This window comes from Cydia strobilella, chromosome 26, assembly GCF_947568885.1.
Source record: "Cydia strobilella chromosome 26, ilCydStro3.1, whole genome shotgun sequence".
Lineage (NCBI taxonomy): Eukaryota > Metazoa > Arthropoda > Insecta > Lepidoptera > Tortricidae > Cydia > Cydia strobilella.
The window spans coordinates 1109108-1134346 of record NC_086066.1 but is presented as its reverse complement, the minus strand read 5'-3'; the positions used below and the strand labels follow the sequence as shown (position 1 = coordinate 1134346).

The window sequence follows — 25239 nt, the reverse complement described above, 5'->3', positions numbered from 1 at the left end:
GAGTGACCCGTTCTTAATATATTAAAATTATAAAATACACTAAAGGAGAACACACTGGGCATATCACTGGCACTGGATTATCATCTTTAATGCATATATGTATGTATGTAAACACTTTATTGTACATAAGACAGATTACAAACACAATAAAAGAACATAAATATATACAATGTACAAAGGCGGACTTATCCCTATAAGGGATCTCTTCCAGTCAACCTTTGAGCAATTGAGAATGAAACAATAAACAGATCAAGATAGACAAACGAACACTATGAACAAAAAGTAAATTATGGTTCAATTATTACAAACGTAAATAATTAAAACCTGTAATCTAGAATATAAAATAAACATATATATATATATATACACAATACATATCCATATAAACACAAATATATACCTATAAATGTATATATATACATATATATATATATATATATATATATATATATATATATTATCACAACTAAATAAATAATCTTAGTACTCAACTAAGTACAACACAAGTCATCAGAAAGCCACAACTTATGTAATTTTCCCTTGAGTGATGCGACCGACTGGGACTGTCTAAGGGATAATGGCAACTTGTTCCACAACTGTACAGCGCATATAATTTTTTAATACCTTTTTACATAATTATTTTTCAAGTGGGGTCTTTGTTTGACATAATTATTGAAAGTCATAATGTAATGATTGTCATATTATCATTAGTCGAAATTCTGAAACCGTTAACTTTTCAGGATTTTCCTCGGGTTATATAGGTTAGGTTAGGTTTGTTTTATGGCAATCCTGAAAAGTTACACGTTTCTGAGAAAACCTAAATTATGACTAATGATAATATGACAATCATTACATTACGACTTTCAATAATTATGTCAAACAATAGAGACCCTTTTGAAGTATTTGACTTTTCTCCGAGGTAGGTATGTTCTTTCATGTACTTTAAATCGAATTCAAAACTTTAAGTAAATTTGTTTCAGATTTGCATGCGTATATTTTTTTACTAGCGTGAACTCGTTATATAAACTTGAGTTACCCTATTGCAAAAGTTTTTTACAGTTTACATTTTTATGCTTTTTTTGGCGGTGTGGACTCATGTATGTTTATTTATTGAACTCAAGAATCGGAATCGCTTTTTACATGTTTCTTACGATTATGGGCTCGTTTATGTGTGCCTAATTGACCATATTGTCTAAACGTTTTCTTACATATATCACATTGATGTGGTTTTTCACCGGTGTGTATTAGTTTATGATTATGCAAAGTACTCAATTCTCGAAAATACATTTTACATAACTCACACTGATATGGTTTCTCACCAGTGTGTATTAGCTTATGTCTCTTCATACTACTCAATTCGCTGAATTGCTTGTTACATACTTCGCATTGATACCGTTTTTCGCCGGTGTGAATTCGTTTGTGTGCGTTTAATCTATCTATTCGTGAAAAAAATTTTTTACACAATTCGCATTGATGTGGTTTTTCGTTGGTGTGTATTAGTAGCTTATGTCTCTTTACAGTACTCAAATCGGCGAATTGTTTGTTACATAAATCGCATTGATATGGTTTTTCACCGGTGTGAACTCGTTTATGTACGTTTAATTTATCTATTCGTGAAAACTTTTTTTGACACAATTCGCATCCATATGGTTTTTCGCCAGTGTGTGTTAGTATATGTCTATTTGACGTTCTCAAGTCACTAAATTGCTTTTTACATATTTTGCATTGATATGGTCTTTGTTTCTGGCGGGATGAAGAACGTTCAGCAAGCATTGACGAACTCGTGGTCGTGGGTGTGTGGTGTGATTTGGCGTCGTCGCGGCCCCAAGCCTGCGGACTACCGTCTGCGTCACCGAGCGCCCAGTCTGTAACAAATTGTACTTATACCTTATCTTGTAAACATATTTGAATAGCAATTGTTATAACCCCCGTGTAATAAATAGCATTTTATACAATACAATCATAATATAATAAAGAGCATTTCAGTCGAGTACCGTGTTTAGGTCACGACTCACGAAGCTTGCTCAGTGGCCTAAGTAACAGTCACAATGGTTACCATTATAGGCCTAATAATAATAATAACTCCACGGCCGATTTCGGCCACGGCGACTGCTGTCAACTCCGTTGCTGTCGCTGGTGTGCTCGCAAGTGGCTGATGTAGCCGATCTTGTTACTAAAAGTTCGCGAACATTGCGGGCATGTGAGCACACCATTAACAAAGTTATAGGGTATTGCCGCGGGTGGTCTGGCTTTTATTCTACCGCGCTTGGCATCAAGCTCTAAGCGCCGCTGAGACTCAAACTCGGTTATCTTGGCATTTATTGCAGCCCGCCATTCCGTACGCACGGCTGCCTGCTGCTCCCATCGCGAGGGCTCTACGCCACAATTTTTCATGTGACGCTTAAGCACATCTTTGTATCTGAGGAATTGGCCGCCCTGTTTCCGCTTGCCCTCCTCAAGCTCAGAATAAAAGATGTGCTTAGTACACGCTGGTCGTTCATCCGCGAAACGTGACCACATCACCTAAGTTGACGTCGCATGAGGTATACCTCGATACCACCCACATTTGCTCTAAGCAGCACTTCTGTATTCCGAACACGATCAGACCATCGGATCTTCAGTATCTTACGTAGGCATCTGAGGTGGAATCGATCCAGCATACGAATATTGCGGCGATAAACGGTCCACGTTTCAGCAGAGTAAAGAAGGTTAGGCAGCACGACTGCCATGTACACGGAGATCAGTGGCCAATTTCAAGTCGTGTGAGCTGAGGACCTTGTGATCTAGCCTACCGAAAGCTGCAGCCGCAGCCCCGATTATAGGCCTACTGTATCACTGTTTGGTAATAAAATGCCTTAGTTATAGAACCTTTTGTTACTGGGGTACTAACTTTCAAAAATAACAGTCTTCTTATTGTTATTATATACGAATGCACAGGCAGCTTAAAATAGCTGATACGTGCATATCAATGTCCTGCACTTGTGTTCTGTCCATTCGTAAAATGTTTGTCGAGTCTGTTTTTAAAGGAGTTCACTGAAGGCGCACTGATTACGGATTCGGGCAAACTGTTCGTACGAATTCGGAAAAATAATCTACGATATTTAAGGTACTTTCCCTTCATGTTGCATAGTCTTGCATAGTGTTGCATGTTGCATAGTAGATTAGAAAGTGAACATAATCTCGGAATCGTGTCAATGTGATACTATTGTAGCGGACCGACACGCGAATGAAATCCAGACCAGCTGCGCTCGGACAATAGGTGACGTATGGATGTGGCGTGATTTGCGGTTGCACAAGCTCATAAGCGGTAGCGATTTCATTCGCGTGTCGGTCCGCTACACTATAAATGGATTCAGCACCCCCGATTTATACGAAAACGATACTAAACACGGCTTAGCAGCTTCACTGATGTAGATATCAAGATAAAATTGAGAGCTAAACAAACTTTCAAGAGTAAAACTTGTAGGGGGAGTCACAAACTTTGTAACGTCACTAACTTATTTTTTTTTATATTAGCCTACTTTGGTGTCCCACTGCTGGGCAAAGGCCTCCCCTCGTTTTCTCCACTCGACCCTGTCATCGGCATTTTCCCACCATTTGGGGTAGAATGCGTCCAAGTCGTCCCGCCATCTCCTTTGCATGCGACAGACATGTCCCGCCCAGTCCCACTTAAGCTTAGCGGTCTTGACGCCTACATCTGCAACTCTAGTTCTGGAGCGTAGTTCCGTGTTTCTGATTCGATTAGTTCTACGTACACCTAATATACTACGCTCCATAGCTCGCTGGCAAACCTTGATTTAAATTTTTTTATTCGCTGTACAGTTAAATAACAAGTTTTAGAACGATAATCGTTTTTAATCGTTTTTACGGACGCAGAGTAGTAGCAACCCAAGACGACACTTCCTGTCTAACCGTGTAGTGAAAGTGTGGAACAGTTTGCCCGAATCCGTAATCAGTGCGCCTTCAGTGAACTCCTTTAAAAACAGACTCGACAAACATTTTACGAATGGACAAAACACAAGTGCAGGACATTGATATGCACTTTTCAGCTATTTTAAGCTACCTGTGCATTCGTATATAATAATAATCATTCAATTTTCTATTTTGTGTTATAAAATTACTAATTAATATTTCTTTTGTCAAAAATATTTTGATAAAATATTAATAATTTTATTTTTATTTTATTTATTTATTTAATATATTATATTAGCACTAACAGATAAACCTTACATGCTAACATTCAAATTACATTTATATTTATATTTACACTTTAGCTTATACACTATATTTCATAATTATTTTATTTTATTTAGGTAGGTTAATTTATTTATTATTTAATTTATTAGACTTAAGGTATAACTATGTTTATTGTACTTATATGTTTAGTGTATATGTTTGGTAGGTAGACTAGTAGTTAACAGTATAATTGTATTAAAAGGTAATAGAGCTTTTAGTGACTAGTGTCTCCAGGTACCGGCTTGATGCTATCAAAAGTTTTGATACTGTGGTGAAAAAAACATCCAGGGAGCTGGTCAGGATATTGTTTATAAGCGTCAGAGCTAGGTGCAGGGGGGAGGAGGAAAGAGCGCGCGTGCGCACCGGCGGGATGGCTTACGGGCCGCGTTGCCTCGTGCGCAACTGCATGCCACACGTACGCGGGACCCTCAATGGAACCAGTGCCAGTAGCTCCGGATTAATTGTTAGTCCTCGGATTAGTTTTATAAAGTATTTTACTAGATACATATGTCTTCGAAACTCGAGGGACGTGTAGTCTACCATTCCGAGGACGAAGAGAGTTGGGTATAGGTACGGGTAGCGTCCATATATTTTGTGGTACAAACAGCGCACAAATGACTTTTGTACTTTTTCCAACTGGAGCGTATATTGGTGCTCATGGGGATTCCAAACGACGGAATTCGTTTCCAACCTGCTGCGCACATATGCATTATATAAGACGCTAATAGCGTGCTGGTTGGTAAACAGTTTGGTTTGACGAATGACAAATCCTAAACACTTTCTAGCTCCATTGCACAGCTTGGCAATATGCGGATTAAATGTAAGTCGAACGTCAAACCATGTGCCGAAGTCTTTTACTTCATTTACATGTTTCAAGGGTTTAGTGTCAATGGTGTATTTTAGATGTATGATAGGCTCTCGAGCACGTGTGTACGACATCACTGAGCACTTAGCACTTAATTCGATTTGCCGATTTTATTGAAAAAATGTGACGTCACACCAGGGCGTTTGCTAAATGTGACCAAGTGTGACAAGGAGGGGGGAGGGGTCAAAAAACCTCGAAATTCGTGTGACGTAATTAATGGATGAACCCTAACCACTGAACCAATTTTGATGAAATTTGATATGAAAGCTATAATGGGGTTTAGGGCTTGAACACCATCTATTAACCCAAATAAGACATTTAAATAGCATAAACTACGAGGGCGCCTAAAACCTCTCACTACCTATCTCTAAAATAAACGACCTATTTTGTTATTTATTATGTATTGTCAAAGTTGAAACGTTTTAATTCAGTGTTATTTACCTACGTTCTTGTACTAATATAATCTTTATTGTTTTTGCTCAATAAGCACCTAACTTACACGTAACTATTTATTAATCTGTGCTTACACTACACTGACCTGCTAACACGAAATACCTAAGATACAAGTATTAAGTTACTTAGTTTAGGCATTGATGTTAAATATGTTAGAGCCAGTTACAATTTTGGCTTACAAGATCTTAAGGGGCCCACTGACTATCAGTCCGCCGGTCGATATCGGCCGGTCAGTTGTTCGGAGCTGTCAAATTTTTGTTCTAACTGACAGGCCGATATCGTCCGGCGGACTGATAGTCAGTGGGCTCCTTTAAATTTTATGTTTACTTTTCTAAACCATGATTGTACATTTATAATTTATAAGTAACTATTTAAGCGTATTACGATTGTTTTTTTTTATATTTTTCAATGAAATAAATTTTATCTTATATTATCTTATTAAGGGGTGAAAAACGAGGGGGAGGGGGGAGTTATGGTTTGCAGTTTTCTTTGGAAGTGCAATATGAAAGAGTACTTATTCAAATTCTACAACTAACATTCTGCCAGCTGTCTTAGGATTACTCTAATAAGATATTTTATGTAGTCATATAGCACGAAAGACCGATTCGTGGAGCAAACGACTACTCGAGTGGCGACCATGGGGGGAAGAGTGTCCTCAAAGTAGACCCCAGATGCGTTGGGACGACGACATCAAGAAGACTGCAGGGAGACAGTGGCTCCAAGTCGCACAGAACCGCGACGAATGGCGCAAGGCCTACACCCAAAGGGTAGAAAAAGGCTAAAGAGAGAGAGAGAGTGATAAGATATTGTTACATGTAATTTCTGCCTTCCATTCGATTTCATTTCTTTATGAGATCTGATAGTATGTATATTGTGAAGTTCTTCATCCATAGAAGTTTGTGAATTGAGGTTTCTTTAGCATGCAATTTTGTAACTTGCCTGGTCGTTTTTAGGTGATCAACTAAATGATGAATTTTGCACCTAAAATATTGATCCTTCAGCATTTGAAACTAAAATTTCGTGTATACTAGTCAAACTTTGCACAAACTAAAGAGATTTCTATCAGATTTACAATTATTTTTAGGGTCTCCATTGTTTCCCATAAAGTTTTAAGTCATAATGTATTGTTTGTCCACATTTTCGTTAGTCATAATTTGGTTTTTCTCAGAAACGCGTAACTTTTCTGGATTACCATAAAACAAACCTAACATATCTATAGAATAACCTTACGAAAATCCTGAAAAGTTAACGGTTTCAGAATGATGACTAATGATAATCTGACAATCATTACATTATGACTCAATAATTATGTCAAACAAAGCAACCCCTTATTTTTAATATTGAGACTATTGAGAGGTACAACATGCTTAAATACTGTGCTTATTTTGTTGCATAATAATTGATTGTTCTAATGTTGTTATGTTAAGCATAACACTCATTGTTATAGAGCGATCAATATAGACCCGCTTAAAGTCAAAGTCAGTGTTTATTTGTAAAACATAGGTAAAACTGTTACAGTGGTGTATATAATTATAAAATTGGTCTCACTATGTTTTGCCTTTTGGCGTACAAAAACATGTTCTTAAAATAACTTAACTAACAAGATAAATCTTAAAAATAAAAACATTAAAAATAACCAACCTAAGAAACCTAACCTGTAAATTGTATAGTCTGTCAAGGACTTTTTTTGACTTAAAGGTAGCTACTTAGACTGTATGAAAAAATGCTTTCACAAGCGCGTTATAAATATGTAATCATATTTTAAACGGGATTCTAAGTAAGATATACATTTTAGAGTTCGAACTAAGAACTGACCTGTTGGTGACTCATCTTTTACGGCGTGGTCAGCGTACACTTCCGGCGCCGCGCTCACGTCGAGCGACTCGTCTTCACACACGTCATCCAAAGGTTCAGATTTCAGCAACACTACCTCGAACGTGGGCTTATCTGTGATACACACATCATCACAGGGCTCAGCCTTCACGGAAACACTCTCTGCGCCCTGTAACGCTGACGACTCCATCGTCAACTATAAACACTACGATATTATCTTCGACGTAAACGTTAAATAAATAAAAGTAGGTTATTGTTTAAAATTCGTGCAATATATGTTTCTTTAAATTTCTTGGTCAAAATCCTAAGGTATTTATTATATTAATGTTAATATCAAAATCAAAGAGAAGAGTATATAACCACTACCCATTACGTTTGTCATGTCATTGTCAATTTGACTTCTCTCTCACCAAACAATGGCGTGCGTTCCAATACTTCCAATTAAAACCACTCACACTCTCACAAAGTCTTATGGGTGCGGCTATTATACAGAGTGGCTAAAAAATAAATGTATTTTATTCCCGTTGCCAGGGAGGTTTTGGGATTATACTGAGCAACTTTTACTATGGGACCAACAACGAAATCGCGAAAAAAAAATGTACCTTCCCAAAGAAAATGGACCCGATACGTCGGTCTATTACGACCTTACCATGCATGCGGGACGCGGAACATAACAGATATTTTGGGATATTCGAACGCGCGCCATTATGACATTGTGATTTGACAATGACATTTAAATACACATTTTATTTTATGATTTTAGCATAGAGTAGCTATGTTTTTGTTTGGAGGTATGAATCGTCTGTATATATATTTTGCACGGATTTAAAACTCCTACTTAAACAAAGATCCTAGCTCTGTTTACCTTAAGTGAACCAAAAAGGCATTCAAGTAGATAGTAATGTGGGATGGAGAGGGCACATATGTAATCTGTGTAAAAAAATAAACCAGTATGTCTATGTCATAAGAAGACTGACAGAAACGGTTTCTCAGCAGTCAGCTGTCACTGCTTATCACGCTTATGTATCCTCTAATCTCAGATACGGAATTATACACTGGGGCAATGCTGCTGATTGTGATATCATGCCGTTATTTAAAGCCCAAAAGATAATTGTACGAGCTGTGTTTAAAGTTAACCAAATGACAAGCTGTAGACCTTTGTTTAAGAAATTAGGCCTGTTACCACTCCATTCTATGTATATTTACGAAGCATGTGTATTTGTAAAACAATATATGGACCGATTCACTGTACATGTAAATACTCATCCTCGCCCAGCTACAAAAACGCTAAAAATTCTTCCTTCAGGAAATTGTATTTCAAAAACATGCTTTTATACAAATACCATCTACACAATGGCCCCTAAATTGTTTAACAAATTACCGGATCTGCTCAGAAATGAACAGCTGTCGACATTTAAGATTAGGTTAAAAAAATTATTAAAAGATAAATGTTATTACAATATTGATGAATTTCTGATGGACACTTTGACAAATGAATGATTGACTTATATAATTACCCATTAATCTTCTTTTTTTTTCATTATTAATTACAACTTATTGATTATTTTTATTTTAAATATAGTGACATTTCTAATAATATTGCATGCGCTAGGTAACCAAAATCATTGTACGTCGCAAGACATATTACAGAGAACAATTTTTTTATAACACCTGTATTCATTACCTGTAATGCACAATTGATGAATAAATGATTCTAAAGAGGTCGTACAAAGCCGCACGGAGCAGAGTTTGCCCGAAGCTAGGAGTTTCGCACCCCTGCCTAAAGGGCCAATGTCAGGCCCGAGCAAGTCGTTGTCCGTATTACGGAATATCGGCATTATCAGCACATCATAAACAATTTTTGACATGTAAAAAATACTCTTCTGTAGGTAGAAACGGGAGTTGGCAGAGGCAGACCTCGGCGGACTTTCGCTGATCAGATCGGGGAAATCCTGAAGAAAGGCCAGGTCAAGAGCACCCTAAACCGCGTGTATGAGGAATGTTATGAAAGTGAAGGAAGCGAAAGAGGTATGTCAGGATCATAGCAAGTGGAAATCCGTGGTCTCTGCCTACCCCTCCGGGAGATAGGCGTGATTATATGTATGTATGTAAAAAATACTTTGTCTCTAAATTGCCAAAAATGTTCAATATTTGATATTTTTGCATATGAACCATTCTGATATTTGGTCAAACGGAAAAATATTCTTGCTCGGGCCCGATAGTGAGTGTGGATGTAACAAGTAACATGTTTGTTAGTCTTAACAAAAGAAGGTTGGGATAAAAAACGGCTAAAAATTGAAAGTTATTTATTAGAATTTAGAAACTCAGTATGTACATGGAATGGATTATTATTAAAATGTATTTTTCTGTAGTACACTCAGCTGCAGAGAAAAGGTACCCGTCCTGTTCCTTGGTATACAAAGGTGCTAAGCTAAAAGTATTACTGACTGTACATCAATACAAAGCAATTAAATCCTAAATAAATTTAAAAGTGGAAAAATTACTGCCTTGGGTGAGACTTGAACTCACGGCCTCTGGATAGATACTCCAGCGCTCTGCCAACTGAGCCACCAAGACCTCATCCATAGTCAGCAAATCTTCCCACTATATGGGTCTAGGGTCTATGGGTATAGTTCAAGTCTCACCCAAGGCAGTAATTTTTCCACTTTTAAATTTATTCTAAGCTTAATAGCATCGATCGCAGACGTTTCTGCTTGTTAAAAATTAATTTAAATCCTAAATATCTTAACACAAAATAATCTAAAAGAGAACACACTGGACTATGTATATCACCGGCATCAATAGCATTTTACTTGTCTACGAGGTATGTTCTATCATGTAGATATTACTCGTAACAGATTTCAAAACCTACCTTGTCCTTACATGTCCTTTTTACCTTAATGATTGGTAGCAAAATTACAATGACAATTTTGAATCATTCACGGTTAGTTTCACTAGACTTATATTGACAGGGATATGGACTGTGATTACCTTTTGTATTGTTTTCGAGCTCTCGATATTTCGAGGAAGTTACATGCATCTTGTTCACGGGTAACTCGGTATGGGCATATCGGGAGTTTGAAAACAATACAAAAGGTAATCACGGTCCATATCTCGGTCAATATAAGTCTAGTAAAACTACAATGGTCACATTTGTTAGGTTTTGCATCAGTTTACATCGTTATATGGGTTTTCAATCTATGTTTCTTGCTGCTAGCATAACAATGATTACACTAGTAAGGGTTTTATAAAAATAAAAAAACATTTATTCTGGCGAAATAAACCCTATTTTACATTTACTTATTCTGCCAAACTGCAAGACAGTTTGTTGGCAGAGGGGACTCCGTTAAAACAATGAATTAATTAATGGTTAGGTATGTCTCTTTACATGAGTTTTCAAAGCACTTTTGTATGCACTGGCATAACTACACTGTTCACACTTATAAGGTTTCTCGTTAGTATGCTTCAGTAAATGACGTTTTAAACCACCTTTGTATGCGCTAGCATAATTACACTGGCCACATTTGTGCAGCTTTTCACCAGTGTGTTTTTTTATATGCATTGATAATTGATTTCTGTAACTACTAGCAAAACTACACTGGTCACATTTGTAAGGCTCTTCGCCAGTGTGTTTTCTTGTATGGACTAATAAATAATGTTTGTCAGTACTAGCAAAACTACAGTGGTCACATTTGTAAGGTTTTTCACCAGTGTGTTTTCTCATATGGATTGAGAAATTATATTTGAAATTACTACCATAACTACACTGGTCACATTTGTAACGCTTTTCACCGGTGTGTTTCCTTAGAATATGTTTACTCAAACTATGTTTGCTGATACTAGAATAACTACACTGATCACATTGGTAAGGTTTCTCATTAGTATGTGTCCTTACATGATCTTTCAAAGCACCTTTATATGCACTAGCATAACTGCACTGATCACATTTGTAAGGCGTTTCGCCAGTATGTTTTCTTACATGACTTTCAAAATTACTTTTGAGTACACAAGCATAACTACACTGGTCACATTTGTAAAGATTCTCTCCAGTGTGTTTCATTACATGAACTTTTAAACCACGTTTGTGTGCACTAGCATAACTACATTGGCCACATTTGTAAGGCTTTACACCAGTGTGTGTTCTTACATGGATTAATACACTTTTTTTGTAATTACTAGCAAAAGTACACTGGTCACATTCATAAAGTTTCTCTCCAGTGTGTTTCATTACATGAACTCGCAAATGACGTTTGTTTGCACTAGCATAGCTGCACTGGTCACACTTGTAAGGCTTTTCACCAGTGTGTTTCCTTACATGAACTTGAAAATTACTGTTTTTGTTAGTAGAATAACTACACTGGCTACATTTGTAGAGATTCTGTGCTGTTTGTCTCTTCTGTGGAATTTTCTCTGCAACAAAATGTGTAATTTATTAAATCGTATAGTATGGTATTTTGTAAAACAATCAAAGAACTAACTGTTTACTGGAAGAGATCCCTTACAGAGATAAGTTTGCCTTTGAATTTTTATTGCAATTTCCACTTGGCTCATGTATCATGTACCATCAGCCGCAAAAGTGCATGGCGACTTTATCAATTAAGTCATAATTTCGCAGCTCACTGTACAATCAAGTTTTTACATATATGTATACCATAGAGAAATATAAGTAAGAGTGGTAACTCCATACATCAGTTTTCTTACCAAAACGCGCCTTATTTCGTAGTCGAGATCTAGCGGCATAATCTAATATTATAACCAGAGTAATCGGAAATTTATTTTAAAATAAAATAAAATAAATAAAAATAAAATATGTTTTATTGCTTATACCAGAAGAAAAATATAAAAACATTGCACAAGAGCCAAACCAAAAAAAATAAAAAAAACACAATACACTTAAATTCCACAAAAAACATTATAGAAAACATGCACAGAAAAAAAAAAGAAAATTGAAACAGTAAACTACATCTAGGTCTGATTTTCACCTCCTAAGGTTACTCTAGTTATAATGTTAGCTAAAAATCGTCGAGCATTACGACTTTTTGTTTGCCGCTGCATCTATTGTACAGAGGTCAAGGACACCCGAGGAAGAAATGGAGGGATGTCTTCACTGAAATAACGGGTGTCGATTGGATGCATAAGGCTCGGGACAGAGCACTGTGGAAGAGCTTGGGGGAGGCCTACGCCACGGAGGCGACTACTATTACCTAAATAATCTGTCAAACTGAAATTAAACTATGAAAACGGATTATATCGCGTATATTGAATTTATAATACATCCCGACGTTTCGCACCCTTTACAGCGTTCGTGGTCAACGGGTGACTGAGGAAAAATTACAAAGTGCAAAAATACCCACATACTAAAAATAATGAACAATCATAGACTATAAACTTTAACTACAAACTGATCAAACTGATTAAATTATTATTATGTTAATGTAATAGTAGAAATAAAGACTTTTTATTTTTATTTACATCTATTGTCGAGTACCAGTACTGAGAGTTCCGCTACTAGATGCTGGCGCGAAAACTGATGTTACCACTCTTTCTTTACTTATATTTGTATGATGTATACATAGAGGGGGTTTGAGGTTGTTAAGATAGGGGACTCATTCATATATAATTCAACTAATGAAGAACTCAGTAGTAAGCTCTTGCTGAACTGAATATTCAGAACTGCTTCGTCCACAAGCTTTCTGTAAGTGATTAGTGATTACTATTATATAGTAGGGGTACTACAGAAAAGAGAAAAATCTATTGTAGACAAATGGTGATTTGTCCTAAATCGATTTCCTCTTTTCTGCTGAGTCCACGCATTTTTTGTGCGAAACAGATCATAAAAAAAGAGATCCTAAACCTAGAGGTCGGATTCTTGTTTCAATGTAATGATGCTATATTAACTTTAAATTTTGATAACAAAACTTCCGTGAGACATAGACATATTAAATATATTAATAACGGGTCACTAACGTGTTTTAAGTCGAAAACGCTCGACATGTTTCACTCCGTACCGAGGAGCGTCATCAGGAGCTTGCGTGACGGTGACGGACCGGCGCAGACTGCGAGCTGTCGAGCGTTTTCGACTTAAAACACGTGAGTGACCCGTTATTAATATATTTAATTAACTTTAAAATTGAAATACAAAAAACCAACTACTCAAAAATATTGTGTCACCTAAAAAGTTGATGACACCATAGACCAATTAAATGCTACATGTCTACAGAGATCTCTCACCTTGTTTCTTTATTTTAGCTTTCCCAACTTTGGTCTTCCTGTGTTCCTCTACACCATCTTCAGGAACTGGTCTTGGGCTGTCCCGGTCTGTGCTCTTGGGGACAATCTCATACGACTGCTTCACTTCTATCGCTACGTTGAAAGCTGAAATCACCCGCAGATTAAAACAATGTTTACTATTATTTACCCATAAATTAGGGGACATCTTACACAGATCAACCTAGCCCCAAAACAAACAAAGCTTGTAGTACGGGTACTGGGCGTCAACATCTTACACCTTAAAACGAGCATTTTATATTTTGTGGATCTCGGAAATGGCTCTAACGCTCGATGAAATTTGCTAAATATATGGGGGTTTTCCAGGGGTGAAAAGTCAATCTAGGTAGGTCTTATCTCTGGGAAAACGAGCATTTTTGAGTTTTTATATGTATTATGTATGTATTATTTTTTTATTTTATTAGAAATAGGCCAATTATTCATTACTATTATAACATTATAATTTCTACATTCTGCTTCGTCCACAAGCTTTCTGTGAGTGATTAGTGATTACTTTTATAGTACAGAAAAGAGAAAATTGTCTGTTAGTGACCTGGGTTCTAGCAGTGCAATTACCAGTGCTTCGCTTGAAAGAGCGGAGTGTATAGCTGAGCCAGAACCCTTTTGTTTTGCTCTAACGCACACAGCAATTCTACGGGTTATTTTTTAAGTTTTGTTTTTTATCTTAATGTTGCTTTTTTGTATCTCCTGTGTTTCTTCTGTTTTAATATGTGTGTATTGTGGCAAACGAATAAATGGTTTATCTATCTATCTATCTATCTATGAGCAAAGCTCGGTCTCCCAGATATTATACATCCTTATACACATAGAAAACATGACGTAGGTACAAATATCTGTGTTCATCACAAAAATAAATGCCCCTACTGGGATTCAAACCCAGGGTCTTTGGCTTCATAGGCAGAAGGGACACTAGCCCCAAGGCCAGACTATAGTTGTGCCCTTCTCGAGAACGTTCTCCATTTTGTTTTTATTTATTTATTGTTTTGAATGATTCACGGTTAGTTTCACGGTCAATATAAGTCTATTTATTTATTGAAATATGAAACGAACGGTCATACAAAAAACATTGTTACAGTTTCTTCTCTTAGTCTAGACCTATAGTTTCCATTTTTATTAAACATATCTTTATATAGAACCACGAGAAAGTACCTATCTTGTAAAGGTTACACAGAAATTGCGAAATCAGTTATGTATGGGCAAGTATGGGGAATGTTCTTGTGCTCGAGAACGGCACAACTGTAGGCCAGACCAGTCGTCAAAAGTTATAGTTAGATCCCTCATTTGGACTGAATGAACACGACATGTGATCGACAGCCCGCCTGCTTCCGGCTGGGCGTCCCTACACTACATCTAGATCCCTCATTTGTCATCTCAAGTCAAGGTTAGCTGGAAGAGATCCCTTATAAGGATAAGTTCGCCTTTGTACTTCCATTAGTGTAATTTATTTTTATAAACCTGTGCTGTGTACAATAAACTGATTACTACTACTTTTTTTTTTTTTATCCTATCTGGCTTTTACTACTACTTGTCATAGTTAAAGTTAAGAGTCCACAACTGACATGACATAGTATGTATATACAAGTAGTTATAGAGAGACACTTTTAAATTTCGGTATTTCGCCATCGCCTCCTCCTCCTACCTATGATGCCACCCGGTTGGTGATAAGGACAAAGCATGGCACTATTTTCTCTGTCCTCTTATAGGAATCGCAATAAGACTATCTTTCTCTATCAAAGAGTGTCAGGCCCTTGACAACTGACCTGTTGGTGCGTGGCGCACGCGCCGCTCTACTAGCTCGGGGCTGGGCACGAGCTCATCTTTCACGGCCTGTTCGGAGTACAGCTCCGTCACCGCGCTCACGCCGGGCGACTCATTTACACTCGCATCTGAGCATGAAGGCTCAGCTTTTATATATACATATTCGCGTTTGGACTCGTCTTTTACACACACATCGTCCAGCGGTTCAATTTTCACAGACACTTCCGCGAGTTCCGGGGACGTGAGCTCATATGTTATACACACTTCTTCACAGGGCTCAACCTTTACGCAAACATTATCTGTACCCTGTAACGCTGACGACTCCATCGTTAGATAGAAACTCGTTTCTATTGTTCTTTAGCGTCACGTAAATATAGAGGTATAATTTTTCAAATAGGATTTAGTTTCAAATCCATACAAAATATACTAAAACAGGTATTAAAGCTCCAAATAATATGCTATATGCTGGAATACTACAAAGAGAATATGATCACTACGTCTTAGAATACTATTCTTGGTAAAATAAACAATCTCAAATTTGTTCAATTTTTCCATCGAGCATAAACTATAAACTGCAATGAACTGCAAAATGCAAATGCAAACTCCAAAATTGCAAATGGCGACCGCTTTGGTTGTTGGACGGGTCTTAAAGCTACCTAAACGGGATGACTAAATCGACCCATTAGGGAACTAAACTCCACACTCACGTTCGCGGCTTCGCATCGCAATTCGCGCACGAGTGTGGAGGAAACCTTACGAACACATTTTTTTTTTTTTTTTTCAAAAATATGTATTTCATAATAATTTATTGGAACGCATCGCACGCCATCGCTTATGTCAAACATGTGTCAATTCAATCTGACATTGGTTGCTAAATAGAAGAAATTGTTTTCTTTTATTAACTTTTGTATGGTTATATTTACGTGACACTAAAGAATAACGAGTTGACAATGGAGTCGTCAGCGTTACAGGATACAGTGAATGTTTGCGTAAAGGCCGAGCCCTGTGAGAATGTTCGTATAACGGATGAACCCACGTTCGAGGGAGTGTCTGTTAAAGCTGAGCCTTTACTGGATACTGTTTTAGTAAAAGACGAGCCCAGGTGCGAGAGTATATCTATAACAGCCGAGCCTTCAGTGGATGCTGTTTCTTTAAAAGACGAGCCCAGGCGCGAGAGTATATCTATAAAAGCCGAGCCCAGATACGAGAGTATGTCTATAACAGCCGAGCCTTCAGTGGATGCTGTTTTTGTAAAAGACGAGTCCAGATACGAGAGTATGTCTATAACAGCCGAGCCTTCAGTGGATGCTGTTTTTGTAAAAGACGAGCCCAGATACGAGAGTATGTCTATAACAGCCGAGCCATCGTGCTCAGATGTATGTGTAAAAGACGAGTCGCTCGGCGTGAGCGCGGCGGCGGGGCTGTACACCGACCACGTGGTGAAAGATGAGCTCGTGGTCGGCCCCGAGCTAGTGGAGCGGCGCGTGCGCCACGCACCAACAGGTCAGTTCTCAATAGACTCTCTTTCGCCCTTTTCTACCCTTCGGGTATAGGCCTCCTTCATTCTGCGCCATTCATCACGATTCTGTGCGACTTGGACCCACTGCTTCCCCGCAGTCCTCTTGATGTTGTCGTCCCAACGCATCTGGGGTCTACTTTGAAGACGCTCTTCTCCCCATGGTCGCCACTCGAGTAGTCATTTACTCCACGAATCGGTACATTTAGTCAGTCGACATCATAAGGTAATTTATTTATTTTATTTATTAGGCACACAAAACAGATAAAATTTGTTGCATGAAATAATAATGGTAATGGGCATAAGTAGACATGCCTCCTGTCCAAACTGTGGTAATAAGGAGACAATAGGTACTTCCCCACACAACACAATGCAATTTTCCAAATGACTGAGTATTTTTTTGGCATCAGTGTCGTGGAAAATGTTGTCTGAAAAATGTGTAAAAATTTAACTTGTGTGCTTTCACCCTCGCAATGCTTAAGGTTCCACTTTTTGAACCACTTAATACACTTGAGGTTCAATTTTGTAATCTTACGGTTGCCTATTCTCCCTCAGTGTGGACCCGCTAATGAAATACCGGGAACTACAATAGGAGACTCAGCATGTTACTAAAAAAGCTCTAATAAAAAATGAAGGAAAATAATCTATGAAAAAACCATTTACATGAGACCAATTTTTCTCATCGGTCACACAAAGGACTACCTAAAGTAGTGAGGTGGAAAACACTTACAAATATAGAAAAAAAGTTACCGTAAAAACATGGAGTTGATATTGCTGGTACTGTATGGTCTCTATAAATCAAACATTGATGTTGCAGGACAAACTCGACAGAAGAGGCCAGGAAGGAGACCCGATCCTTACCAACGTGCTCAGTGCGAATATTCAACAACCATAACCTCTTTCGCACGTTGTGTAAGGACACATTCTAAAAACAAGCCTTACAAATGTGGCCAATGCAGTTATGCTAGTGCATACAAAACTCATTTGGAAGTTCATATGTGGAACCACACTGCTGAAAAGCTTTACAAATGTGGCCAGTGTAGTTATGCAAGTGCGGACAAAACTCATTTGGAAGTTCATATGTGTAATCACACACACACTGCTGAAAAGTTTTACAAATGTGACCAGTGCAGTTATGCCAGTAATGACAAACAAAGTTTATTATTTCATATTTTCCTACACGCGTCTCAAACACTTCGAGTACGTGTTTAAAACATATTTACACCTCTCTCTGTGGTCGCTCCGGTTGGCCTAAAGCAAAGGGGGTGCAAAAAAAGACTTAGATTTTTTTTAGTAGGTACAATAACATGTCTGTTCTGGCGCTCTGTTTGATCGCGATCATCGCGGTCAACGTAACACACTCCTCCTCGCTTCGCTCGTCGTCGCACCTATCTAGTCTCTGTTACTTAAATTTACTGTTCCAAATGATTGATTTTAATTTGTCAAGTAGTGGTTTCAACTTGCGGGTCAAATATCTCGGCCATTTTTTATTTTAGAGAAAAGTTTTTCCTACAAAACATGCTTATTTTAGCGTATTCTTTACGATAAAACAATAAAAAATAGGTGTCATAATAACATCACTCCGATGAAAATTTTTCTGTCGGCACCCCCTTTGCTTTAGTCCAACCCACGCTCCCTCATGACTGAGGATCGTGCTCATCAGTGGATGTGGATGCTCCACACCTGGTTCTTGTGATCTGCCTCCATCGGTGCCTGTCCATCGCGTCTCTGACGACCGAGCAAAAGCTGGTTGAGGATGGGACCCCTTTTACTTGATCGCTCCATCTAGTTTAGGACCGTCCCCGTCCCCATATTTACACCAATAACTTGATAAATAGGCAATATATACAAACACAATCAGTTGAAACTCACCTGTCTGACCACTACGCACAAAAACTCACACTCATCGAAATTAAACTATCGTGAAACATATTTTTGAGGCGGGCGGCGTGGGCAGTGCACGTAGTATAACCGCCGCGGACACTCGTGCCTGAGGAAGGATACCCGACGAATCCGAAACACGTAGCGATTAAAAAAACCGGACAAGTGCGAGTCGGAATCGCCCACCGAGGGTTTCGTACTTTTTATTATTTTTTGTTATAGCGGCAACAGAAATACATTATCTGTGAAAATTTCAACACTAATTATCACGGTTCATGAGATACAGTCTGGTGATAGATAGACGGACAACGGAGTCTTAGCAATAGGGTCCCGTTTTTACCCTTTGGGTACGGAACCCTAAAAAACAATAGTGAGTGAAACCGTACTGATCTAAATATTTTGAACTCACACTCACTCACGAAATCAGTAGCACTATGGCTGTATCTGCACGCAACTTGCCTCAACACAAAATCAAGTTTTTTAAAGGTTACCTTAACTCAATAGACTGGCACAGTATTGAATCCAGGGGAAATACTATCACATTAGTAGGATATACTTACTTTACTCTTTTGTTTAGTACAGAGGTATATTTTATTTATTTATTTAATCTTTATTGCACAAAAGAAAATACAAAAGGCGGACTTAATGCTACAAGGCATTCTCTATATTAAATATGGAAGAGGCCTATGTCGGAGGAAAAGCTGAAGTTGTCGATGGGAACTAGAAAATAGTAAATAGTAATATATATATAATTGTGTAGAGAAAAGTAAGGTATATTTTAAGTAGACTATCAGTGTTACAAAACCTCAGTAATAACGGCTATTTTTATTGTATTTATATTAAATATATTAATAACGGGTCACTCACGTATTTTAAGTCGAAAAACGCTCGACATGTTGTGACCCGTTATTAATATATTTAGTATGTCTGTGTCTCACGGAAGTTTTGTTAATCAAAATGGTACAGAGCCTACAGAGGTACTCCAGTTCCAGTGTTAATCAAAAAATAATCCCAAACCTACAGTCGAATTAACCATTTCTACTTTAATATTATAGGACATTACATTTAAAATAATCTGTTAACAATTTGCAATAACACAAAATTTACAAAAATTGTTTGCTTACTTAAATAAAAAATATTGATAAAAATATAAGTAAAATATATAAGTATTTTTAACTAGACTTATATTGACCGGGATATAGACCGTGATTACCTTTTGTATTATTTGTGAGCTCCTGATCAATATAAGTCTAGTGAAACTAACCGTGAATCATTCAAAACTAGTATTTTTAAGTTTTTGTATGCCAACCAAACAAACTGTGTTAGGTGGGCAGGAGAGTTCTCTGACGCATATAGGTTGAATTGCGGTGCACGTGTGCTGGCCGAGAGGCTAGACTGCCCGTTCCAACACCACTGGATGCTGTTGCATGCACTGCAACTGCAGCGGTAGTGTTTGGAATGTGGCAGTCTCCATTATGTAAATAATTAAATCTTATGTATATTTTTATTTCTAATTTAATGTGTCTTTACTAACATTAGCATATTAAGATTAATTTAATTGTATTACTAAGAAATAATATGGGCCTTTGTCTGAAATAAATAATTGAATTGAATTGAATTATTTTTTGGACCTCATCTATAATCCCTTTTTTTACAGATAAAATGTATGCATACGTAAGTTTTAGTTAAGTTGTACTTTAAAAAAATATAGAAATAATGAATTAACTAACAGCCTCATCCTTATCAATGCGGAGCCATGATGGACATACTAGGCCACCATAGCCTCTCATGCGTACGAAGCGCTGGAAGTATCTCCCGCTAAGCTAGAATTGAAGATGTCATCGTCGGGCTCTTGGTAGTACCAGAGTTCTGGCAGTAGTGGCAGTCCTTGAACCCAACGGTCTGGCCAGGGATGATGGCAAGATACCCTACGGGGCCTACGGAATGACACTGGTCCCTTGGAGCGATGGTCGGCCGCTAGTTTGGGACGCTACTTGCGTTGATACCCCGGCACCGCCCCATGTTCCAATGGCACTGGGGGGCACTTTATATGGTCGATGGCCAAGGGGTGGGGGAGGGGGAGGGGCAAACCTTTAGTTACAAATTTTATTCTTTTGGGGGGGTTTGCTGCAAGCTAGCCGACTAGAAAGAGGTGGATTAGGCTGCCCGTCCCGTCCGGACGGAGATGTGGGGAATCTCCCCTCTGCTGGATACAACCAATGCTGTTGGTTGATTCACCACATCTCCGCTCCGCTTCAGTGGGCAGACAGCCTTATTCGTCAGCTAGAGGTGGTTAGTGGTTGGGCGCAGGTTGGGTATGAACGGAACAAACAATTTGAAATATTCGCGTAAGGGACGTTTGTACTGAATCCTTTTCTTCAAAACTTGCGAAGCGTTGCTTGTAAAAAGAGCATCTACCGTACCACAATATTTACTTAATGGCGCGGGGTCCCAAAATGAGTCTTGACCTCCAACACGAGTAAACGCCAGTTATCGGCTTGAAGATCGCGCAAGTCTGTAATTAAATATTATACCGTACTACCAGATATATAGATATAATTCCTCCGTAATAGATGGATACAGTATAAGGAAAAAACGTGCCTCGAAAATCACGAAAATTTGATTCTCGATCAGATGGCGCCACTAGCTTTGGCCTACTCTCGTATAGAGGGCGTTGACGGTTTCGTTTGTTATTTATAATTTTAACATGGGTCAAAATCATATAAAAATAATTAATGCAAATAAAAAAATCATTTATCCATATTTAAATGCATTTTAACGTATTTTTATAAATCTTAATTAACACAGGTATTTTCTTACTTAAAAAGAGGCACCAACACTTACCTGTATAAGTAATTCTTAAACGAAATAAACAGTTTTTCATTTTCATTAATTTTTAGTTTTAAAGTATGTCGATAGATGGCAGTGAATTTACAGTGGTTACAAAATATACTATGACAGTACCGCTCTATATGTTCACAAGTTTCACAAATTGCCAATGCCAAATTTGACAATGACATGAATGACATTTAATAAAAATAAATAAATGCTTTTGGAGCTATGAATCGTCTATGAATATATTTTGTACGGATTTGAATCAATATCCTACTTGAACAAAGATCCTAGTTCTGTTTACTTGACGTTTACGTAAAACAAAAAGACGTCCCTTACGTACATAGCTGACAAATTGACTATGGAGTCATCAGCGTTACAGGGCACACTAGAGTGTTTGCGTGAAGGCTGAGCCCTGTGATGATGTGTGTATAACGGATGAACCCACGTTTGAGGTGTCTGTTAAAGCTGAGCCTTTACTAGATGCTGGTTTTGTAAAAGACAACAGGTGCGAGGGTGTGAGTATAAAAGCCGAGCCTTTAGTGGTGGATGCTGTTTTTGCAAAAAACGAGCCCAGATGCGACTGGTGCGAGAGTATTTCTATAAAAGCCGAGCCTTCAGAGGATGCTGTTTTAGAAGAACCTAGGTGTGAGAGTGTGTCTATAAAAGCCGAGCCATTAGGGGATACTGCTTTTGTAAAAGACGAGTCCATGTGCCAGAGTATGTCTATAAAAGCGGAGCCTTCGTGTTCAGATGTGATTGTAAAAGATGAGGCAGCGGAGCTGTACACCGACCACGCCGTGAAAGATGAGCTCGTGGTCGGCCCCGAGATAGTGGAGCGGCGCGGCGTGCACCATGCATCAACAGGTCAGTTCTCAAGAGACATCTTAAGGTAAATGGCGCAAGTAGACATGCTTCCTGTCCACAATGTGGTGAATGAGGAGACAAGTTTACACTTACTAGCAAAATTTCCCACACTACACATAATTTCCCATTTTGAAAGAAAGAAAGAAAAGACATTTATTGTAATGACCTTCTACAAACAGCGCCACCTCAGTTACAAAAAAGAACATTTTCATGACTTAGCCAGTGTAGGATTTTCTGTCAGTAATATAATTAGCCCAGTATGTGTAAGCACTCATAGACCAATTTGTATTATAAATAAAATCTTTATTTACTTGAAACCTAATACATTATGTAAGCCTTAGACTAAACTTGACTCATATCAGCCAATGGAGCAAGCCGGATTTAAAAGTGGTAGCAGCATGTTAGATCATATATTGTCAATGAGAATCATTATAGAGAAGACGACTGAATATCAAATGCCTTTGTGGTTAGCATTTATAGACTATAAAAAAACATTTGACAGTGTTGAAACATGGTCGGTCATAGAATCACTACAAAATGCATGCATAGATCACCGATATACTGCTCTAATCGAAAATATGTACAAAAGAGCCACCCTAAAAGTGAACCTACCCCCGCTGACCGAGCCAGTTCGGATTGAGAAAGGCGTACGACAAGGTGATACGCTTTCACCAAAACTGTTTACTCTGGTGCTAGAGGACATTTTAAAAAGCCTGAACTGGGAAAAGCGTGGATTGAATATATGGGGTAGTCGCTTGAATAATTTGCGGTTCGCTGATGATATTGTCTTGCTGGCAAGCGACCCCGCTGAACTTCAAAGCATGATCCAAGAACTCAGCGATGCTTCCATACGGTGTGGGCTGGAAATGAATCTAGACAAGACAAAAGTTATGACCAACACAGATGTCAAGGCGAATATCACAGTTAACCATACCGCCATCGAAACTGTCGATAAATACGTGTATTTGGGACAAGAGATAGTGACTGGAAAAATGAACCAAACCAATGAGATCAACAGACGCGTACGTCTAGCCTGGGCAGCCTACTCCAATCTCGAGTTTGCCTTCAAAATGAACCTTAAGGCCGAACAAAAAGCACGCATATTTGACCAATGTATCCTGCCTGTTCTCACTTATGGAGCTGAAACCTGGGTTTTCACCAAAGACATACTACGTAAATTAAGCGTTGCCCAGCGGGCGTTAGAGAGAAAATTGGTGGGGATCACATTGAGAGACCGTAAAACAAATGAATGGCTGAGACAACAGAGCAAAGTCAATGATGTTATAAAACGCGTAGCCAATTTGAAGTGGGAATGGGCTGGTCATATAGCACGGAAGACCGATTCGTGGAGCAAACGACTACTCGAGTGGCGACCATGGGGGGAAGAGCGTCCTCAAAGTAGACCCCAGATGCGTTGGGACGACGACATTAAGAAGACTGTGGGGAAACAGTGGCTCCAAGTCGCACAGAACCGCGACGAATGGCTCAAAATGAAGGAGGCCTACACCCAAAGGGTAGAAAAAGGCTAAGGAGAGAGAGAGAGAGGAGAGAGTACAGGGGTGACCAAATGATGGACCGTGGTCCGCATTCGGACCGCCAACCTATTTTAATTTGTTCCTTATTTAATAAACTCAAGGAGAAACGGACCGCCATGGTCATTTTATTTTAAGAACCGGACCCCTGAAGAAACTAATTGGTGACCCCTGGTTTAGTAGTTTTCCTTTGTACGAGCGATGAGAAAAATTGGTCTGATGTAATGGTTTTTTAATAGAGCGTTTTTAGTAATATGCTGAGTCTCCTATTGTAATTCACAGTATTTTAATTTACAGTATAAAATACCTAGTAAAATATGCAATCTACAAACAAACTAACCTATATTGTTTACTCTATACAAGTTCATACAAAAACACACGAAGGTGATATATTATTGGCCTGTACTGTATGCTCTCTATAAATCAAACATTGTTGTTGCAGGACAAACTCGACAGAAGAGGCCAGGAAGTAGACCTTATCGTTACCGATGTGATCAGTGCGAATATACAACAGCCAAAAAAACCACCTTAAGACGTCATGTGAGGACACATTCTAAACCCAAGCTTTACAAATGTGGCCAGTGTAGTTATGCTAGTGCGTACGAAACTCATTTGAAAATTCATATGTGGAATTATCACACTGCTGAAAACCTTTACAAATGTGATCAGTGTAGTTATGCTAGCGGGCTTAAAAGTCTTTTGCGACAACATTTAAAGGCACATGGTAAAACTTACCAGTGTGAACAGTATAATTATGTAACCAGCCATACTAAATTAAGAAGCAACCACTGTGATAGGCAATTGCGCATATCTACAAGTAGTAAAAGTAGTTTGGTACATCATGTAAGGAAACAGGAGGTGAGGTGTTATGTGAACAAAAGAAAGGCGCAACAGTCACAGGATGTAGCATAGGTGTGACGTTTTCAATCAAAAGGTACCACAATTGGCAATGTCGCTTACCATAAGGACGAAAATTGCTTGTATCTTTATACGAAAAACCTGTCAGAGCGTCCTTATGGCAAGCGACAATGTGGTACCTTTTGCTTGAAAACGACACAGGAGAGAGGTATTATCTCGCCAAACTCAATTATCAATGTGTTTCCTATATAGGCTAGACGACCGGTCTGGCCTAGTGGGTAGTGACCCTGCCTGTGAAGCCGATGGTCCTGGGTTCGAAT

The 25239-nt window shown here is 38.3% G+C and overlaps 3 protein-coding genes across 3 annotated transcripts in view; 2 read left to right on the top strand and 1 right to left on the bottom strand.

Moving 5' to 3' along the window:
* Positions 1–529: 529 nt before the first annotated feature.
* Positions 530–16001, bottom strand: LOC134753020 (zinc finger protein 431-like). The gene is made up of 5 exons (XM_063688781.1): positions 15436–16001; positions 13619–13762; positions 10761–11797; positions 7370–7583; positions 530–1865 (listed from the first exon to the last, which is right to left on the bottom strand). The coding sequence occupies exons 1-5, from the start codon at positions 15758–15760 to the stop codon at positions 1117–1119; spliced, it is 2469 nt and encodes an 822-aa protein (XP_063544851.1). The 5' UTR covers positions 15761–16001; the 3' UTR covers positions 530–1116.
* Positions 16002–16357: 356 nt separating this feature from the next.
* LOC134753192 (zinc finger protein 768-like) lies at positions 16358–20106 on the top strand. The gene is made up of 2 exons (XM_063688995.1): positions 16358–16936; positions 17767–20106. Exons 1-2 carry the CDS (start codon positions 16384–16386, stop codon positions 18159–18161), a joined length of 948 nt encoding a protein of 315 aa, XP_063545065.1. The 5' UTR covers positions 16358–16383; the 3' UTR covers positions 18162–20106.
* Positions 20107–21884: 1778 nt separating this feature from the next.
* The window catches only part of LOC134753019 (zinc finger protein 239-like), a 52453-nt gene continuing 49098 nt past the window's right edge, over positions 21885–25239 (top strand). Inside the window, exons 1-2 of the mRNA XM_063688780.1 lie at positions 21885–22248; positions 22318–22529. Of these exons, the coding sequence (XP_063544850.1) occupies positions 22373–22529 (157 nt within the window). The 5' untranslated portion in view covers positions 21885–22248; positions 22318–22372. The remainder of the gene's footprint in view (positions 22249–22317; positions 22530–25239) is intronic.

What these genes read in the sequence shown, in the direction of transcription:
- LOC134753020 (XM_063688781.1), bottom strand. Translation starts at nt 15,760, where the DNA reads ATGGAGTCGTCAGCGTTACAGGGTACAGATAATGTTTGCGTAAAGGTT. An exon ending in CGTGCGCCACGCACCAACAG is followed by an intron (nt 13,763 to 15,435) that starts GTCAGTTGTCAA and finishes GGGTGATTTCAG; the next exon opens with CTTTCAACGTAGCGATAGAA. An exon ending in CTCATGTAAAGAGACATACC is followed by an intron (nt 7,584 to 10,760) that starts TAACCATTAATT and finishes TAGTGTTTATAG; the next exon opens with TTGACGATGGAGTCGTCAGC.
- LOC134753192 (XM_063688995.1), top strand. Translation starts at nt 16,384, where the DNA reads ATGGAGTCGTCAGCGTTACAGGATACAGTGAATGTTTGCGTAAAGGCC. An exon ending in CGTGCGCCACGCACCAACAG is followed by an intron (nt 16,937 to 17,766) that starts GTCAGTTCTCAA and finishes TTGATGTTGCAG; the next exon opens with GACAAACTCGACAGAAGAGG.